Source organism: Capsicum annuum, chromosome 8 (assembly GCF_002878395.1).
Source record: "Capsicum annuum cultivar UCD-10X-F1 chromosome 8, UCD10Xv1.1, whole genome shotgun sequence".
NCBI lineage: Eukaryota > Viridiplantae > Streptophyta > Magnoliopsida > Solanales > Solanaceae > Capsicum > Capsicum annuum.
Window position 1 is genome coordinate 148492011 of NC_061118.1, and position 14702 is coordinate 148506712.

Here is a 14702-nt window from a genome sequence, read left to right on the forward strand (position 1 = left end):
AAATTTGAGTTAAATTAGAAACAGAATCTTTAATTGTATATGCATTTAAATAGCAACAGTTTACTCAAATACAAAATACATATTGCTATTTTTTGTAATTTTGAAACTGTTGTTAGAAAAGTTACAATTAAGGCTCTGTAGTTGCTATTTCTGAAATTTTTCCAAAGAAGAATCATGAAAAAGATAAAAAATTAAGTATAAATAATATAAATACCAACCTTTTAAAAGTAATTATACTCTCTCCCACTTTTGAGATTTTTGTAATGTGTTTAAGGAATTGAATTTTTTTATAATATTAAAAATATAAATTGTGTATTTACATAATTTTTAGAAAAATTAATATGTAAATTATTACTTAAAAAAAATAAAATGCAAGTTACAAAACGAGCACACATTAGGGTGCAAAATATATCAAACTCTAAAAGTAGTGGTTAAATTAGTACTTAATTTTGGATAGAGGAGAAGGGTTTTAAGGGTTTTAGACAACTACAGTTCCTTGTAATTTCACCCCACTTCGCCCCAACAAAAACCATTACTCCATTTTAACCATCCCAAACTTAGGAACTTTTCTGCTAGTTTGCTCTATGGCGATGGAGGAATCGAACATCACTACGTATATGGAAGTTGAAGCTGAGAACTCAGACTCCGAAAAGGACCAAAACTGGGACGATTGGGAAAACGGAGACGAAGAAGACGATGCTATGAACTCAAAATTGCTCTGCTTGTTCTGTGACTCCACCTACACTTCCTCTAATGTCCTCTTAGAGCACTGCGCATCCGCACATCAGTTCAATTTCAACACTCTCAGGACTACTCTTGCTTTGGATTTCTATGGCTGCTTTAAGCTCATTAATTACGTTAGGTCTAAGGTATTCCATTCAACTCTTCGATTATGTTATCACGTGTAATTCAAGAGAAACTAATGGACCTTTTTTTTTTTTAAGACTCACGAGCTTAAGAATATTTATACAATTTAGGTCATTTATTAGTAAATCTCCTGATAAAAATGGTAACGAACCTGCTATTTTAGGTCATATTTTAACACTTCGTTTGGATGGTTGTTACATATTGTATTGCATTGTATTATACTGTGTTTTTTAATGAGTACATTGTTGGGATAGATTGTATCGTTTTCCATCGTTATATAATGTCACGTCACACATTAGTAGTTTGAAGGACAAACCTACAAGAAAAGTAGATTACGGGGTAGAGCTATTACAAAAAGGTAGGGGAAGGGGTAAATTAAGATTATTACATAACAAGTAAAGATAAAAATGAGAAGAAAAGATAAGGTATCGACAAAATCACACCAAACCGGTTATTACATACAATGGGACTTTTCGTCGATACAATATAATTTAAGTTACAACCAAAACAATTGCATTTAAATTAACAACACAATATATTACAATAGGTAACAACCACCCAATCAAGCTGTTAGTGGTTTGTGTAATTTTTTTTTCAACTCTTAGTATATATAACTTTAGTCTGTTTTTCATATATATTTTGATATTAGGTTGCTGAGAACAATTGCTGGAATTGTGGCATTGTTTGTCGGTCAAAAGAAGATCTACTGAATCACTTGCATGAAGTTGCTAGTTTTGATAAGGGCAAGTTACCTTGGAATGATGATGAGTTTTTGAAGCCTTTCTTGAACGAGGATGCACTTTTGTATAGCTTTGATGACGACGATGAAGGTGAAGATGATGTGGACAATATGCCTATCGACAAAGTGGAGTTACTTAAGGATATTGAACAAATTAGCATTGATGAGGCTGATCTTACTCTCGAAACAGAAGAAAATAAACCTATAGCCTCCAGTCTTAGTGGAGGGAAATCTGCTTCAATGATTGATACTACTCTCAACAATGGCTTTGTCGCTGCAGAAGCTGGTGTGTCTTCCTATAGGAACCCCGATTACCTAGATTCCAGCTTGTATATCGCAAAAGTTGCAGCAAATAAGATCAAGGACGTAAATAAAAACTATTTTGGTGGTTATAGTTCATATGGTATCCACAGGGACATGATAAGTGATAAGGTAAGTTCTATCCTGGTTAGTGTTCTGCATACTTTAGTACTAAGGTAGACCACTAGTTTCCCTAGATTAAGCCTTTTCTAGGTTTATTAGGTCTTTGCTTTGGCCCAATTTTTGACGTATTAGCAACTATCTTGTTGTGGAGGAAGATATAGTTGATCAAATTGTTTCCCCATGTTAACTGAAGGACCTTTTCAATCTCTATTTTTGTATAAACCAGTATCGGAAAGTATCTGTATCCCTATTTTTAACCACATTACTCTCCAATCTCTTTAATCGACACTAAAACCTATTTTCTTCCACCAGCTATTCAAATCCGATCAACACCCATTTCCTGCTCCTTTTTTTTTTTTGATAACCGTGGTGTCCGGGCTAGCTTGCGCGCACCTCTACTAATTTCACGGGATACTTGCCACCTCCCACCTTGAACAGCCAACAGGTACCAGGTAACTCTGTCACCCATTTCCGGCTCTTTTCTCCAAAACATTGTCCTGAAACTGATGTAGGTTCTTCCTTGCACTCGGATAGTTACATTATTGGCAGAAACTGTTTCGTTCTTCTTCTTTGTGCCTGGACATAATAATGTTTGCCTTCTTTTTAGAAAAAAAAAGGTACCACCGAAATATTTGGTAACAAGACTGTCAATGTTGTGGCTTATGCAGGTAAGAACGGATGCTTATCGGAAAGCGATTATGGAGAATCCTTCTCTCTTAAAAGGTGCTGTAGTCATGGATGTAGGATGTGGTACTGGCATATTGAGGTTAGAAGAGATTTTCCTCATGTTTACTTTATCTCATTACATTTTTTCACTGTAGCCACTCATGATGCATTACTCTGAAGATGTTTAAATCCTTTCTAGGTCCCTTTCATGTGTGAGCACTTGATTCCTTGGCTGAACTTTCTTGTTCTACTTTTAAGGGTTAAATCACGGAGGAAAAAAGAAGAATATTTAGAACTATTACAGGAGGTAGTTGGACGTGGAAGCAGATAATGTGGACAAGCACTAAGCTCTTAACCTATTTTTTTTTTTTGTCAAATATATTACATTACCTCAAGCTGAAGAAAGGAGAATTATAGTTTTATTGCGTTAACCAGAAGGTGAAATAGTAGTAGGTGTATCTTTGTCTTTCAATCTTTAGATGAGCCACTAGTAGGAAGAGCAGTTTGCAAACCAAGGAAGAAAGCATTTTTAAATCTCTTCAAAACTGATTTCGAATGCTCTCTTCCTTGGTGCGCTAGTATGAGGAAGTATGTAGACCGGCACACCAAATGATATCTTAGCTGTTCTATGTTCCCATATGTTTTTGTAGTGAACTAACCATCCTTACTGCTTCATGTAGTGTATGTTTTTCAACATTATATTTAAAAACTTGTGTATCTTTAGTTCCTTGAGTTTTTACCAGGAGATATGTGACTTGTGCAGGAGCTAACTTTTTCTCAGTAACCTTTGCATCTTCAGGATGCTTTTTGATGAATCTACCTGATCAAAAGGAAAAAAAGTAGTGTATCTTTAGTTAGTTGTTTTCTGAACTATTCCTCGACACTGATAGCCCTAACGGAACATAATGAGGTTCTCGTTCAAAGGCCCCTGCAGAAAGATCACTTTTTCCAGACTAACCGAGCTCCTAGTAGGAAAAATCTTCTAAGAGTAAATTGAATATCCTCTTCAAAAAAAAAAGTAGAATGCTGGATATTGAATGAAGTATAAGTCAGTCTGTTTCAGTGGTTTATTTAAATAATAAGTCAACTTCAGGTGATGAGATTTTATTCAAAAGAATGCCTAAGAGGTCACTGATACTGTTCATCTTGGTTGTTTCTTTTGAAATCAACTAATTATGAAGGAGATCTCAATTTCTAATTCTAAAGAGGAGTGGTGCAATTAGCACTAATTCATACTGTTTCTAGTCTCTTTGCAGCCCAGGCAGGTGCATCAAGGGTGATTGCAGTTGAAGCAAGTGAAAAGATGGCAACTGTGGCAGCGGAGGTCAATAATCTCTCATCTCCAAGTTGTCACGTTGCTTTTCCGAACTTAGCAGTTTTATCTTCACTTGCAGCGTCAGTTTTATTATCTAACTTCCATTGCTTTAATTTCAGATTGCTAAAGACAATAACCTTTTGTGGATTGGAAGCAAGAATGAAGCTTCTGATCAGCACAATGGTGTAATGGAAGTGGTTCAAGGTATGATTGAAGAGCTAAAGAGTACCCAAAAAGTTCAGCCACACAGTGTTGATGTGTTAGTGAGTGAATGGATGGGTTATTGCCTGCTTTATGAATCAATGCTGAGCTCTGTCCTGTATGCACGCGATCAATTTTTGAAGCCTGGAGGTGCCATTCTTCCTGACACGGCAACTATGGTAACCCTCAACAAGATTTTCCTGCATGTGTTTAACTCATCATGTGTTTGTAGGTTGGAGCTAATCTCTGTCCCCACATTTCTTTTCTAGTTTGCTGCTGGGTTTGGAAGAGGCGGTACAAGCATTCCATTTTGGGAAAATGTTTATGGGTTTAACATGTCTCGTATCGGCAAGGAAATCGTTAAAGATGCTTCCAGAATTCCAATAGTTGATGTTATTGACAGTTGTGATGTAATAACCAATTCAACAGTTCTCCAGGTTTGTCTTTTTATTTGCATGGAGAAGCATGAAAATTGTGTGAAATACTTTGATCTCTTATGGTCCTTATTTTAGTATCAGCCGTCTGCATTATAGTACATTAGCAATTTGGCATTGTCGGAGCATTTGAAATTGTTTGAGTGAGAGCTTTTGAAGGCTATATGAATTTTATTTTGAATTTGAAATAGTTACATGGATCTATTATTTGAGAAATAAGTGGCATAAGAGAGAATTGTGTGAGCTGTGAAGTTGTTGCTGGGAATGACTTTGTCCCTAGCTTTTCCCCATAGAATCCCTTTCCTCATGAAACTGTGCTTTTCTAGAGGATAACTCATTAAACAGATTAAAAGCTAAGAGAAGTCTCTTTATGGTTTTACAATAGTTCGCTGACATGTTATACTTTATGCACAGAACTTTGATCTGGTGACTATGAAGCTGGAGGAGATGGATTTTACTGCAATGGTTGAACTGGAGCTGAAGGGAGAAATTTCCGCAAATGGGTCTACAGGTTCAGAACCTACAACAAATTGGTGTTATGGAGTTGTCGTTTGGTTTGATATGGGATTTACGGGGAGATTCTGTAAAGAAAACCCCACTACCTTGTCCACATCTCCCCATACTCCCAGCACTCATTGGTCGCAGACTATCCTCACTTTCTCAGAACCAATTGCAATGGTATCCCCTGGAACACTAAACATTGATAAAATGGCAGCAGTTGGTACTGATGCCTGCCCAGCGGTGAAAATACAATGTCGGATTAGTGTAGTTCGTGCTGCTCAGCATCGAAGCATTGACATTTCCATGGAGCTAACAGGAATTGGGCCTTTTGGTCGAAAACGAAATTGGCCAGCTCAAATGTTTAACCTATTGTAAGTTAATCCACTGCAAACTCAAGCGCCTACAATACATTTCTGCTTGCACCTGATAGGAGTGTCCAAGGGAAAGTGAGCGGATTATTTTCATCTCATCATTGATGCATGATGAAGATGTGGATCGTTCCAAGTTTCTTGCTGGAAGCACAAACCATAGATGTACCCGTCCTACCCGCATTTTATTTTGACAGTGTTGATTTTGAGCACATCGGTGGGCTAGCAGTTGTAGAAGAGAGAATCGGCATATTCAAACACATGAGAAATGATTTCTTTCTAGTGGTAATATTGTTGATATAATCCTATCCCATCCTTATTTCTTCCTGGGAATTTTTCCTCTTGAGTCTTGTCTTTCGGTCGATGGTTACTCGTTCAGGAAATGTGTCGTCTGTTCACTCGTATTAGAACAAAAATGATTCAAGGGCAAATTTTGCATCAATGGACAAGTATTCAGTTTCCATTTGTGTATCCATATTAATTACTGATGTGGTAATTGTTGTATCATTTTATGTATAATTCAATCTGCAATTTTGATTTTTGATTCCTTCACAAAACACCACCCAGAGCCCACAGGTGTGATATATGGTATCGGCTTATGCTCCTTAAACTTCCTATCAGTATTTTGGATTTTGATTGATATTTGCATTACTGAATGAAGAATCAGTTTATAAACTTGAGCATGTTCTAGTTATTATAATTTTTTCTTTACCTCTCTTATTTTCTTTCACCTTCCTATACTTAATACTTTACAGTTTTGACAAAACAAAATGCCACAATGTATTGTTTTTTTTTTTTAGTTCACTTCATAGAGCAAGGAACAAATTATATAATTTAATGAAGAAGAGTAAAGAAGAGAGATGGAGTTGGTATAAGCATTTTGCATGTTCAACTTCTTCCAAACTCTTAGCTGTAAAGTCAAGATCATTTCATTTATTCCGTCTTTTCCTCCAGGAAATTAATTAATCGAGTTCAAGTATCTGGTTCTTCTTTCCTTTCTTTCCCCCCCTCCTACAAAATTGGCGGTGATCACATGTACGATATGATTACATAATGTATTTGATATTACTCTTGAAAAGACAAAATATGCATTCTAAATCATAATCTATGTTGCATGTGCCAGCCATTGACATTAGTTGTGTGAGGTTCGTTTTTTTTGTCGCACAAACTGGTGGACTCAAATATTACACTTGGAGGTCTACTAACTGGTGGTATAAAAAGAAGAGATTGCCAATTTTATGTATTTTCTTTTATCAATCACTTGATCACATGTGATATATTATTCTTTTTAATCTTCTAGTTTCACATTAAAAGACAAAGAATCATTTTTATCAATATGAAGTAAGTATATTTTAAGTAGAAAAAGGTGAAAAAAGGAATCACTTAGGTGGCTGATCAAAGAATATTGCAACAATTTGAGTTGTATCCAAATGACACCAACACTTGTGCATGCATAGAGCGAAAGTGCTTGCTTGTCATCTACTTCAACTTTTTCCCCTTTTCAATTAATCATTTGAATAATCCTCTTCTCTTCCATTTTTTAGCAGTAATCTTTAGGTAATCATTCAAGATTAATCACTAAAAATATAATATAAAAATATGGGAGAAACAACAAGCTATAAAAGCCCTATATATACTTCTCTTCTTGTCGATCTACAAGGAATTTAATTACTTGCATGAGTAATACTACTCTATGTTATGGCTTTTCTTTTTCATTTTTCTCCTACTATTTTCTCCATATTATTTCTTATGATCACTTCTTGCATAGCATCAAATGATCAATCTCCCAAGGTAATTAGTTTTCTCTTTATTTTTATTTAGAATTTGAAAAAATTAATTAGAAAGTGAATTTTCGAGCATTCAAACAAATTGTTTATTTCCTAATTGTAGTTATATAATTTATAGTAGTATTTTTAATTTAATTCTAGGTACCTTGATCCCCAGTATTGAATTTTATTTCCAAGTTATATGTGAATAATATTTTCTTTGGATGCAGCCTTACATTGTGTATATGGGTAGTACTTTGAATAGCAGTGGGGACTCTGCTGAAATTGCAGAATTGTTGCATATTCGAATATTGTCATCCATTATCCCAAGGTTTATCAATTTGATTTACTATACATTTTGTTCTTATATCTCCCACCATTAAAAGTATTCATATTTATGGGTCTTTCTTCAAAAAATTTATTGTCATAAGAATGTTTATTTTTACTCTTAAATGTAAAGACAAAAAAGATGTGAATTTTCTTTTACTAGTAATTTTAGATGGTTCGTCTAATTTCTTACTTCCTTTTCACCTTAATAAGATTAAAAAGGAACCTTTATGATGCCAACAATGGAAGATGGATTGATTAGGCCTGATAGACTTTTAGGACGATAAGTTTCTGATCTTCATGAGGTGCACATGACCACATGACACCTTAGATGAAGCGGAAAATAAAATACCTTAGAAGACATAACTAAAATTCAGATGATATATACATTTTTAGGGATCAATTAATTGGCATCGCCCAAAAAGATAAATTCCGTAACGACTTAGGCCTGAATAGAAAATACATATCATGAATTTGAGTCGTGACAATCTTCACTGTCATCATCACAATCAATATAAAATATTAATGAGAAAGGGAAAAGCAAAGGAGAAAAAAGAAACATATTTGTAAATTTTAGCACCCCACAACATGTTTCCATGTGATATGATAATAAATACAAGATACTCATCAATATTTCAAATATTAATCATAAATCTTAGTTTTTGTTCCACAAAAAGAAGAAAAGTAGCAGCATTTTTTTTTCGTACAGAAAATTTTTATGAGTTTGAAGATCATTTCTTTTGTGTGTATATATATATATATATGAGTGTAAATTAAACTAAGATAATACTATTTGTTTCAACTTTTGGAACAGTGAAGAAAGTGAGAGAATCTCAGTAAGGCATTCCTATCATCATGCTTATAGGGGCTTTTGTGCCTTGCTTACCAAACAAGAAGCCACCCTTTTGTCAGGTAACATTACTTCTTCCTTTATTCTTTTCTTTTTTTGCTTTTTAATTGCTTATAATTATATAATTTACTTAAGTAGAAGAAGAAAATATTCTAAGTGTTTTACGTCGATGATTTTTCAAATAAACAAAATTCAAAAGTTTGACTAAACATATCATAAGTTACTCGGAATCAAGTGATAACTCACTAATAATATAATGAACTCTCATAACATCTTTCTCCTATCTCGGACCTCTCCGCACTCCCAAAATATTTAATAATATGTTGATTTAATGTTCAGAAAGGTTATAATGTACTACACATATAGTCGTTACTTCTTTTGTTTTTTTTTTTTCCACCCGGTGTCTGGTATCCGTATTGGAGCCCTGACTAATTCGGATCGCGCACTGCAGGGCTCATTCTGGGGTGGCACTCCCAACAGGATTTTCTCGATATCTAGGGCTCGAACCCGAGTTCTTTAGTTAAGGGTGGGATAGTCTCACCACTACACCACAACCCATGTTGGTGTTAATATTTATTTATTTCAAGAATTCATAGTGTATTAGTGACTTAATTTAAATTGAAAAATGAAACAGGTCATGACGAAGTTGTATCAGTATTTCCAGATCCCATACTTGAACTTCACACAACACGTTCCTGGGATTTTTTGGGTGCCACTGTTGGATCTTATTATTCCACCTACAACCATTCTTCTTCTTCTAATTCTGACGTTATTATTGGAGTTATTGACACAGGTTCTCTCTAATTAAGTAATTATTTCCCTTTCTAATTAATTACTTTTTGGTGCATCAAAATCTACTATGATTTTTTTCTTTTTTATCATTAAGCAAATTGTTGCATAAATTTGTTTTCAGGCATATGGCCAGAGTCACCCGGTTTTGATGACCAACATATTGGAGAAGTGCCATCAAGATGGAAAGGAGTTTGCATGGAAGGAGTTGACTTTCACAAGTCAAACTGCAATAGGTCTATCACTTAGTATTATTTTCTTCTCAATTGACCATTATTTTTCATTTTTGTTTCTACTTAGAATAATGATCAACAAATACAACCTTCATGATTTTTATTAACACATTATTAAGAGGACCTATTACAGGAAGTTGATTGGAGCAAGATTTTACAATATTGACGATCAAGATTCCGACATCACAGAAATACCTAAAAGTACAAAAATACCATCAAGACCACCAAATGGAACACCAAGGGATAAAGTAGGTCATGGAACACACACAGCCTCAATTGCAGCAGGTGCATTTGTCCCTAATGCCACTTACCATGGCCTAGCAAGTGGCATTGCTAGGGGAGGCTCACCCTTTGCTAGGATAGCAACTTACAAAGCATGTTCAGAGGGGTACTGTCAAGGTTCTGCAATACTCAAAGCAATTGATGACGCGATTAAAGATGGAGTTGACATAATTTCAATATCTGTTGGAAAGAGTTTTGTTTTCCAAACTGACTTTAAAGATGATCCAATTGCAATTGGGGCGTTTCATGCTGCTGAGAGAGGTGTTGGTGTTGTTTGTTCTGGTGGCAATGAAGGCCCTGATTCTTATACTGTTACCAACTCTGCTCCTTGGATTCTCACTGTTGCTGCTTCTACCATTGATAGAAATTTTCAGGTCAATGTGGTCCTGGGAAACAATGTCTCTTTGAAGGTAAATTAACATATATACTACTTTTAACGCCTTTTGATCCTTTTTCATTTTTTTTTAAGACCTTATACGTTACTGTCAACAATGTTTATACTAATTTTGTGAAGTTTTCAGAAAATATATTAATTTGGTGAATCGATTTAAAAAATGACTTATTTTAATAAAAAAATTCTTGATAAATGGGTTGGTATCTCGATCTCGATCTCCACCCTAAGCCAAATATTTTGAATTCGAGTCTTGGAAATAACTAAGACTCCTAGTAGCCACTATAATAGGTTTTGTGCAGCACGAATCATAATTAGTCGGGCCATTGAGTTCTGCACACCAGAGAAAGTTTTAAAAAAAACAAGACGGAGGACATAATAATCAAGAATGTGTGTTAATTTACCTTCAAAGAGACATTTTTTATTTTAAACATTACTAATGGTAACGAGACTCTGCAACTTTTCCACATTAGATTTTTCCACTCTGCCAAATATACTCTGCAGAGTCTGATGTGGGCGGTGTGGCAGAGTCTCGTTACTGTTGCTAACGTTTTAAGTCAAAAACGTTACTAACAGTAACGATTCCTACTTTAATGCCGTCACTTGTTCATTTTGGTCCGTTAATTTTTAAAAAAACTAATACGTTACTGTCAACAACGTTTATACTAATTTTATAAATTTCATACAACATATTACTTTGGTGAATTGATTTGAAAAAAAAGCTTATTTTAGTCAAAAACTTCCATTCATCACACTGGGCTACAACCCTTGGTGATTAGAGAAGGATTCATGATTTAAAGCTTATTTTGCTTTTGTAATTTTTATTATTTTTATTTATTGATTATTCAATTCTAATAGGGGACAGGAATAAGTTTCTATACTATAGGTCGCTCCAAAACTTATCCCCTTGCATTCGGTGAAAATATTCCTTTTCACCCCTCGTTAACTTTTCAAGCCAGGTATTTTTCTTCTTGTTATTATTATTATTCTTATTATTTTTCAAAACTTATTCTCGGACCTTGAATGAACGTGAGATATTTTGTGCAGGAATTGTATGCCAGGTTCACTGGACGCCAAACGAGTTGCTGGGAAAATAGTTGTTTGTATGAATGATGGCTGGTCAGTATCAAGAGAAATCAAGAAATTGGTTTTGCAAGATGGCAATGCAAAGGGCTTGATTTTAATTGATGAAAAAGAGAAAAGTTCCCCATTTGATTCAGGCAACTTTCCATTTGCTGAATTTGGAAAGCTAGCTGGGGCACAAATTCTTCAATATATTAATTCCTCCCGGTAAGACAGACCTCGTTAATTTTCCTTAATTCAATGACATATGCTACTATTACTACTATCTCTTCATTTATACAAAACAAACATTACAAACAACAACATACCCGGTGTATTCCTATAAAGTGGATCTAGGGAGGGTAAAATCTTTACAGTGCATACCACTATCTCAGATGAAGTTTGAGAGGTTGTTTCCGATAGACCCCCGGCTCAGGACAGATAACAGTATAACCAACAAACAAACAGAAAACATAAAAGCACACAACAAAAATGGAATAACACACCGTACCGCTAGATATATAATAATAAAAACAAGACACCCACAAGGTAATACTATAAACTCTCTATTCGAAATTAAAGACAACATTAAAATATCACGAACAAGCAACTACAAGCGTAGATACAAACAAAAGCACTCTTACCTACTAATATGGACGACGAACCCCTACCCACTAACCCTATGCCTAATCCGCGTCCTCCACACCTTCTTGTCAAGGGTCATGTCCTCCGTAAGCTGTAACTGCTCCATATTATATGTTTAATCATCTCCCTCTAATATTTCTTTGGCCTACCTCTACCCCGCCTAAAATCATCCATAGCCAGCCTCTCACCCCTCCGAACTGGAGTATCCGTTCCCCTCCTCATCACTTGCTCGAACCATCGCAACCTCACTTCCCGCATCATAAACTCTACCGAATCCACTCTCACCTTCTCCTGATTATTCTCATTTCTAATCCTATCACTCCTGATAAGCCCACACATCCATCGCAGCATTCTCATCTTCGCCATCTTCAACTTTTGAATGTGGGAATTCTTAACTGGCCAACACTTCACCCCATGCAACATATAGCCGGTCGGACTGTGCCACTCCGTAAACTTACTTTTAAGCTTACGAGACACCTTCTTATCACATAAGGCCCCCGAAGCGAGCTTTCATTTCAAACACCGTGCAGCAATACAAAACAAACATTATGCTTTATAATTAGAAAAATGCTACTTAGATGCATGGTATAAATTTAACAGGGCTTAATATTTATTCTGAATTACAGGAATCCACTGGCAACTATATTTCCTGTTAATGAGATCCGAAGATTTAAGCCAGCTCCAGTAGTAGCTGATTTTTCATCACGCGGACCTGCTTCACTTACGGAGAATATTCTTAAGGTTCTAATTAAGGCGCTCGATAATTTTATTTACATTGCCGGTGTCTATAATTTAAGCTAGAGCGGATAAATTACGCGTTACTACGAGACCATGTGTGATAATATGATCCTTTAAAATTTTGGTGTTTCAGCCCGATATAACTGCTCCTGGCGTTGGCATATTATCAGCTATGATACCCAATACAGATGACAAAAAATCATCTTTATTTGGCATAACATCAGGAACATCTATGGCTTGCCCACATGTTAGTGGAGCTATGGCCTTCATTAAATCAATCCACCCAACTTGGAGCTTCTCAATGATCAAATCTGCTATCATGACAACAGGTAAATTATATGACATATTTATGTTTTTTAATAACCTTAAATTATTAAACTTAATTATCGCATTCATTTAGATATACAAAACTTATAAATTATATACTCCAGAGTATATTTGTAGTTAAATATATACAGATCGAACTCATTGGCATTGAATACAATCTCATTTGTATTTTCATTTTTCACTTTGCAGCAACAATATCCAATAATGCGAGAAAGCCCTTGTCAAATACGTCAAATCTTCATGCAAGTCCACATGAAATAGGTGCTGGGGAATTAAACCCTATTAAAGCTCTTAATCCAGGCTTGGTATTTGAAACAACCATGAATGATTACTATAACTTCCTTTGTTATTATGGCTACAATGAAAAAGAACTTAGATTAATAGTATCTAATAAAAAGAATTTCATTTGCCCAACAAATACTAGGACTACGTACAAAAAGGAACTCATATCACACATAAATTACCCTTCAATCTCTATAGAAAAACTTGAGCAAAATCGAATTTTGAGAGTGAAACGAGTCGCGACAAATGTTGGTAACTCTCCAAATGCCACGTATACTTCCTCGATTTTCGGTCCACCGGGTTTGATCGTTAGGGTTTCTCCTTCAAAGATTGCATTTGTGAAAGGAATAAAGAAAGCTTCATTTGAAGTCTCTTTTGATGGTAATAAAGCATCAAAAGGTTATAATTTTGGGGTTATAACATGGTTTGATGGTTCTCATGATAAGGTTCATATGGTATTTGCAGTGAATGTTGAGTAGTGGTTTAAGTTTTTTTGTGTATATCGTAGAGGGATGAGATATTATTGTAAGATATCATTATATTCCCCAAATTTATAAATTGGAATAAAATAATTTTGATAAGTGTTCATGTAAACTCTTGATCTTTTCCAACTTTTGCATCATATTCATTAAACAGTATTAAAGTGTAATACTCTATCGCTAAATAGCTCGCAGCAAACAAAATTTTATTCACACTATAAATTAATAAATCCTTTTGGCCATAAAATTTAACCATAATAGTAATAAATTCTATTCACACTATAAACTAATTTTCTTTTGGACAATTTTGCCCCTTTCATCTTAAATTTAAAATTCTTTCATTACTTGTTTTATTACTCTTTCCCAATACATTGAAAACTATACCAATACATGAGAATGGACAAATTAACATAATTTTCATAAATATGATTGCATAGTACTTATTGCTTGAAAAGAATAGTCTATGATAAAAATAATAATATAAAATTAATTAGTTATATTCTCATGTATTCAAAACCAGTGCTACCAAAGTAGTATTATCTGAAATTTTTAATTTAACATTATATATTTATGTATTATATCTACTTAATTATGCATTTATCATATAAATAATTCTTATTTTTTTAATCTTTAATTTTAAATTTTATATAGATAAATAGGAGGTATAGATATATATCTTAAAACCTATCAATATTTTGAATAACTTTTAGTTTTTTTATTTTTATTGAAATCTGATTCGTAGTTTAGTATTACATAAAATAAGCAATTATCAAAATTTCCAACACAAAAAGTTAATTATTTTTTTATGAATTCAGTTGTACAATTTTAATTATGATATAATTTTTCTCATAATAATTCAAATGTTTTTTTTCATTTAAAATATTTTCTATCTATATATTAAAAATATTATATCTTTAAAATTTAGAACACAAAAATTATTTGACCACAATTTTTGTGTACTATTAGAAAATAACAAATTAAAGGACATATAATAGTTATAATAGTGATTTTATGAAA

The 14702-nt window shown here is 34.1% G+C and overlaps 2 protein-coding genes across 2 annotated transcripts; both read left to right on the top strand.

Annotated features, from left to right (window-relative positions):
* The first annotated feature begins 457 nt into the window (after window positions 1–457).
* Window positions 458–6058, top strand: LOC107839355 (probable protein arginine N-methyltransferase 3). Its single transcript, XM_016682802.2, has 7 exons — window positions 458–869; window positions 1517–2038; window positions 2698–2795; window positions 3941–4019; window positions 4130–4390; window positions 4481–4648; window positions 5060–6058. Exons 1-7 carry the CDS (start codon window positions 585–587, stop codon window positions 5519–5521), a joined length of 1875 nt encoding a protein of 624 aa, XP_016538288.1. The 5' UTR covers window positions 458–584; the 3' UTR covers window positions 5522–6058.
* Window positions 6059–7125: 1067 nt separating this feature from the next.
* On the top strand, window positions 7126–13800 carry LOC107839356 (CO(2)-response secreted protease). Its single transcript, XM_016682803.2, has 11 exons — window positions 7126–7305; window positions 7511–7611; window positions 8422–8519; window positions 9092–9250; window positions 9371–9482; window positions 9613–10171; window positions 11011–11111; window positions 11200–11442; window positions 12486–12600; window positions 12731–12926; window positions 13114–13800. Exons 1-11 carry the CDS (start codon window positions 7213–7215, stop codon window positions 13683–13685), a joined length of 2349 nt encoding a protein of 782 aa, XP_016538289.1. The 5' UTR covers window positions 7126–7212; the 3' UTR covers window positions 13686–13800.
* Window positions 13801–14702: the final 902 nt, after the last annotated feature.

What these genes read in the sequence shown, in the direction of transcription:
- LOC107839355 (XM_016682802.2), top strand. Translation starts at nt 585, where the DNA reads ATGGCGATGGAGGAATCGAACATCACTACGTATATGGAAGTTGAAGCT. An exon ending in TGGCAACTGTGGCAGCGGAG is followed by an intron (nt 4,020 to 4,129) that starts GTCAATAATCTC and finishes CTTTAATTTCAG; the next exon opens with ATTGCTAAAGACAATAACCT. An exon ending in CCAATTCAACAGTTCTCCAG is followed by an intron (nt 4,649 to 5,059) that starts GTTTGTCTTTTT and finishes CTTTATGCACAG; the next exon opens with AACTTTGATCTGGTGACTAT.
- LOC107839356 (XM_016682803.2), top strand. Translation starts at nt 7,213, where the DNA reads ATGGCTTTTCTTTTTCATTTTTCTCCTACTATTTTCTCCATATTATTT. An exon ending in CACAAGTCAAACTGCAATAG is followed by an intron (nt 9,483 to 9,612) that starts GTCTATCACTTA and finishes GACCTATTACAG; the next exon opens with GAAGTTGATTGGAGCAAGAT. An exon ending in TCGTTAACTTTTCAAGCCAG is followed by an intron (nt 11,112 to 11,199) that starts GTATTTTTCTTC and finishes TATTTTGTGCAG; the next exon opens with GAATTGTATGCCAGGTTCAC.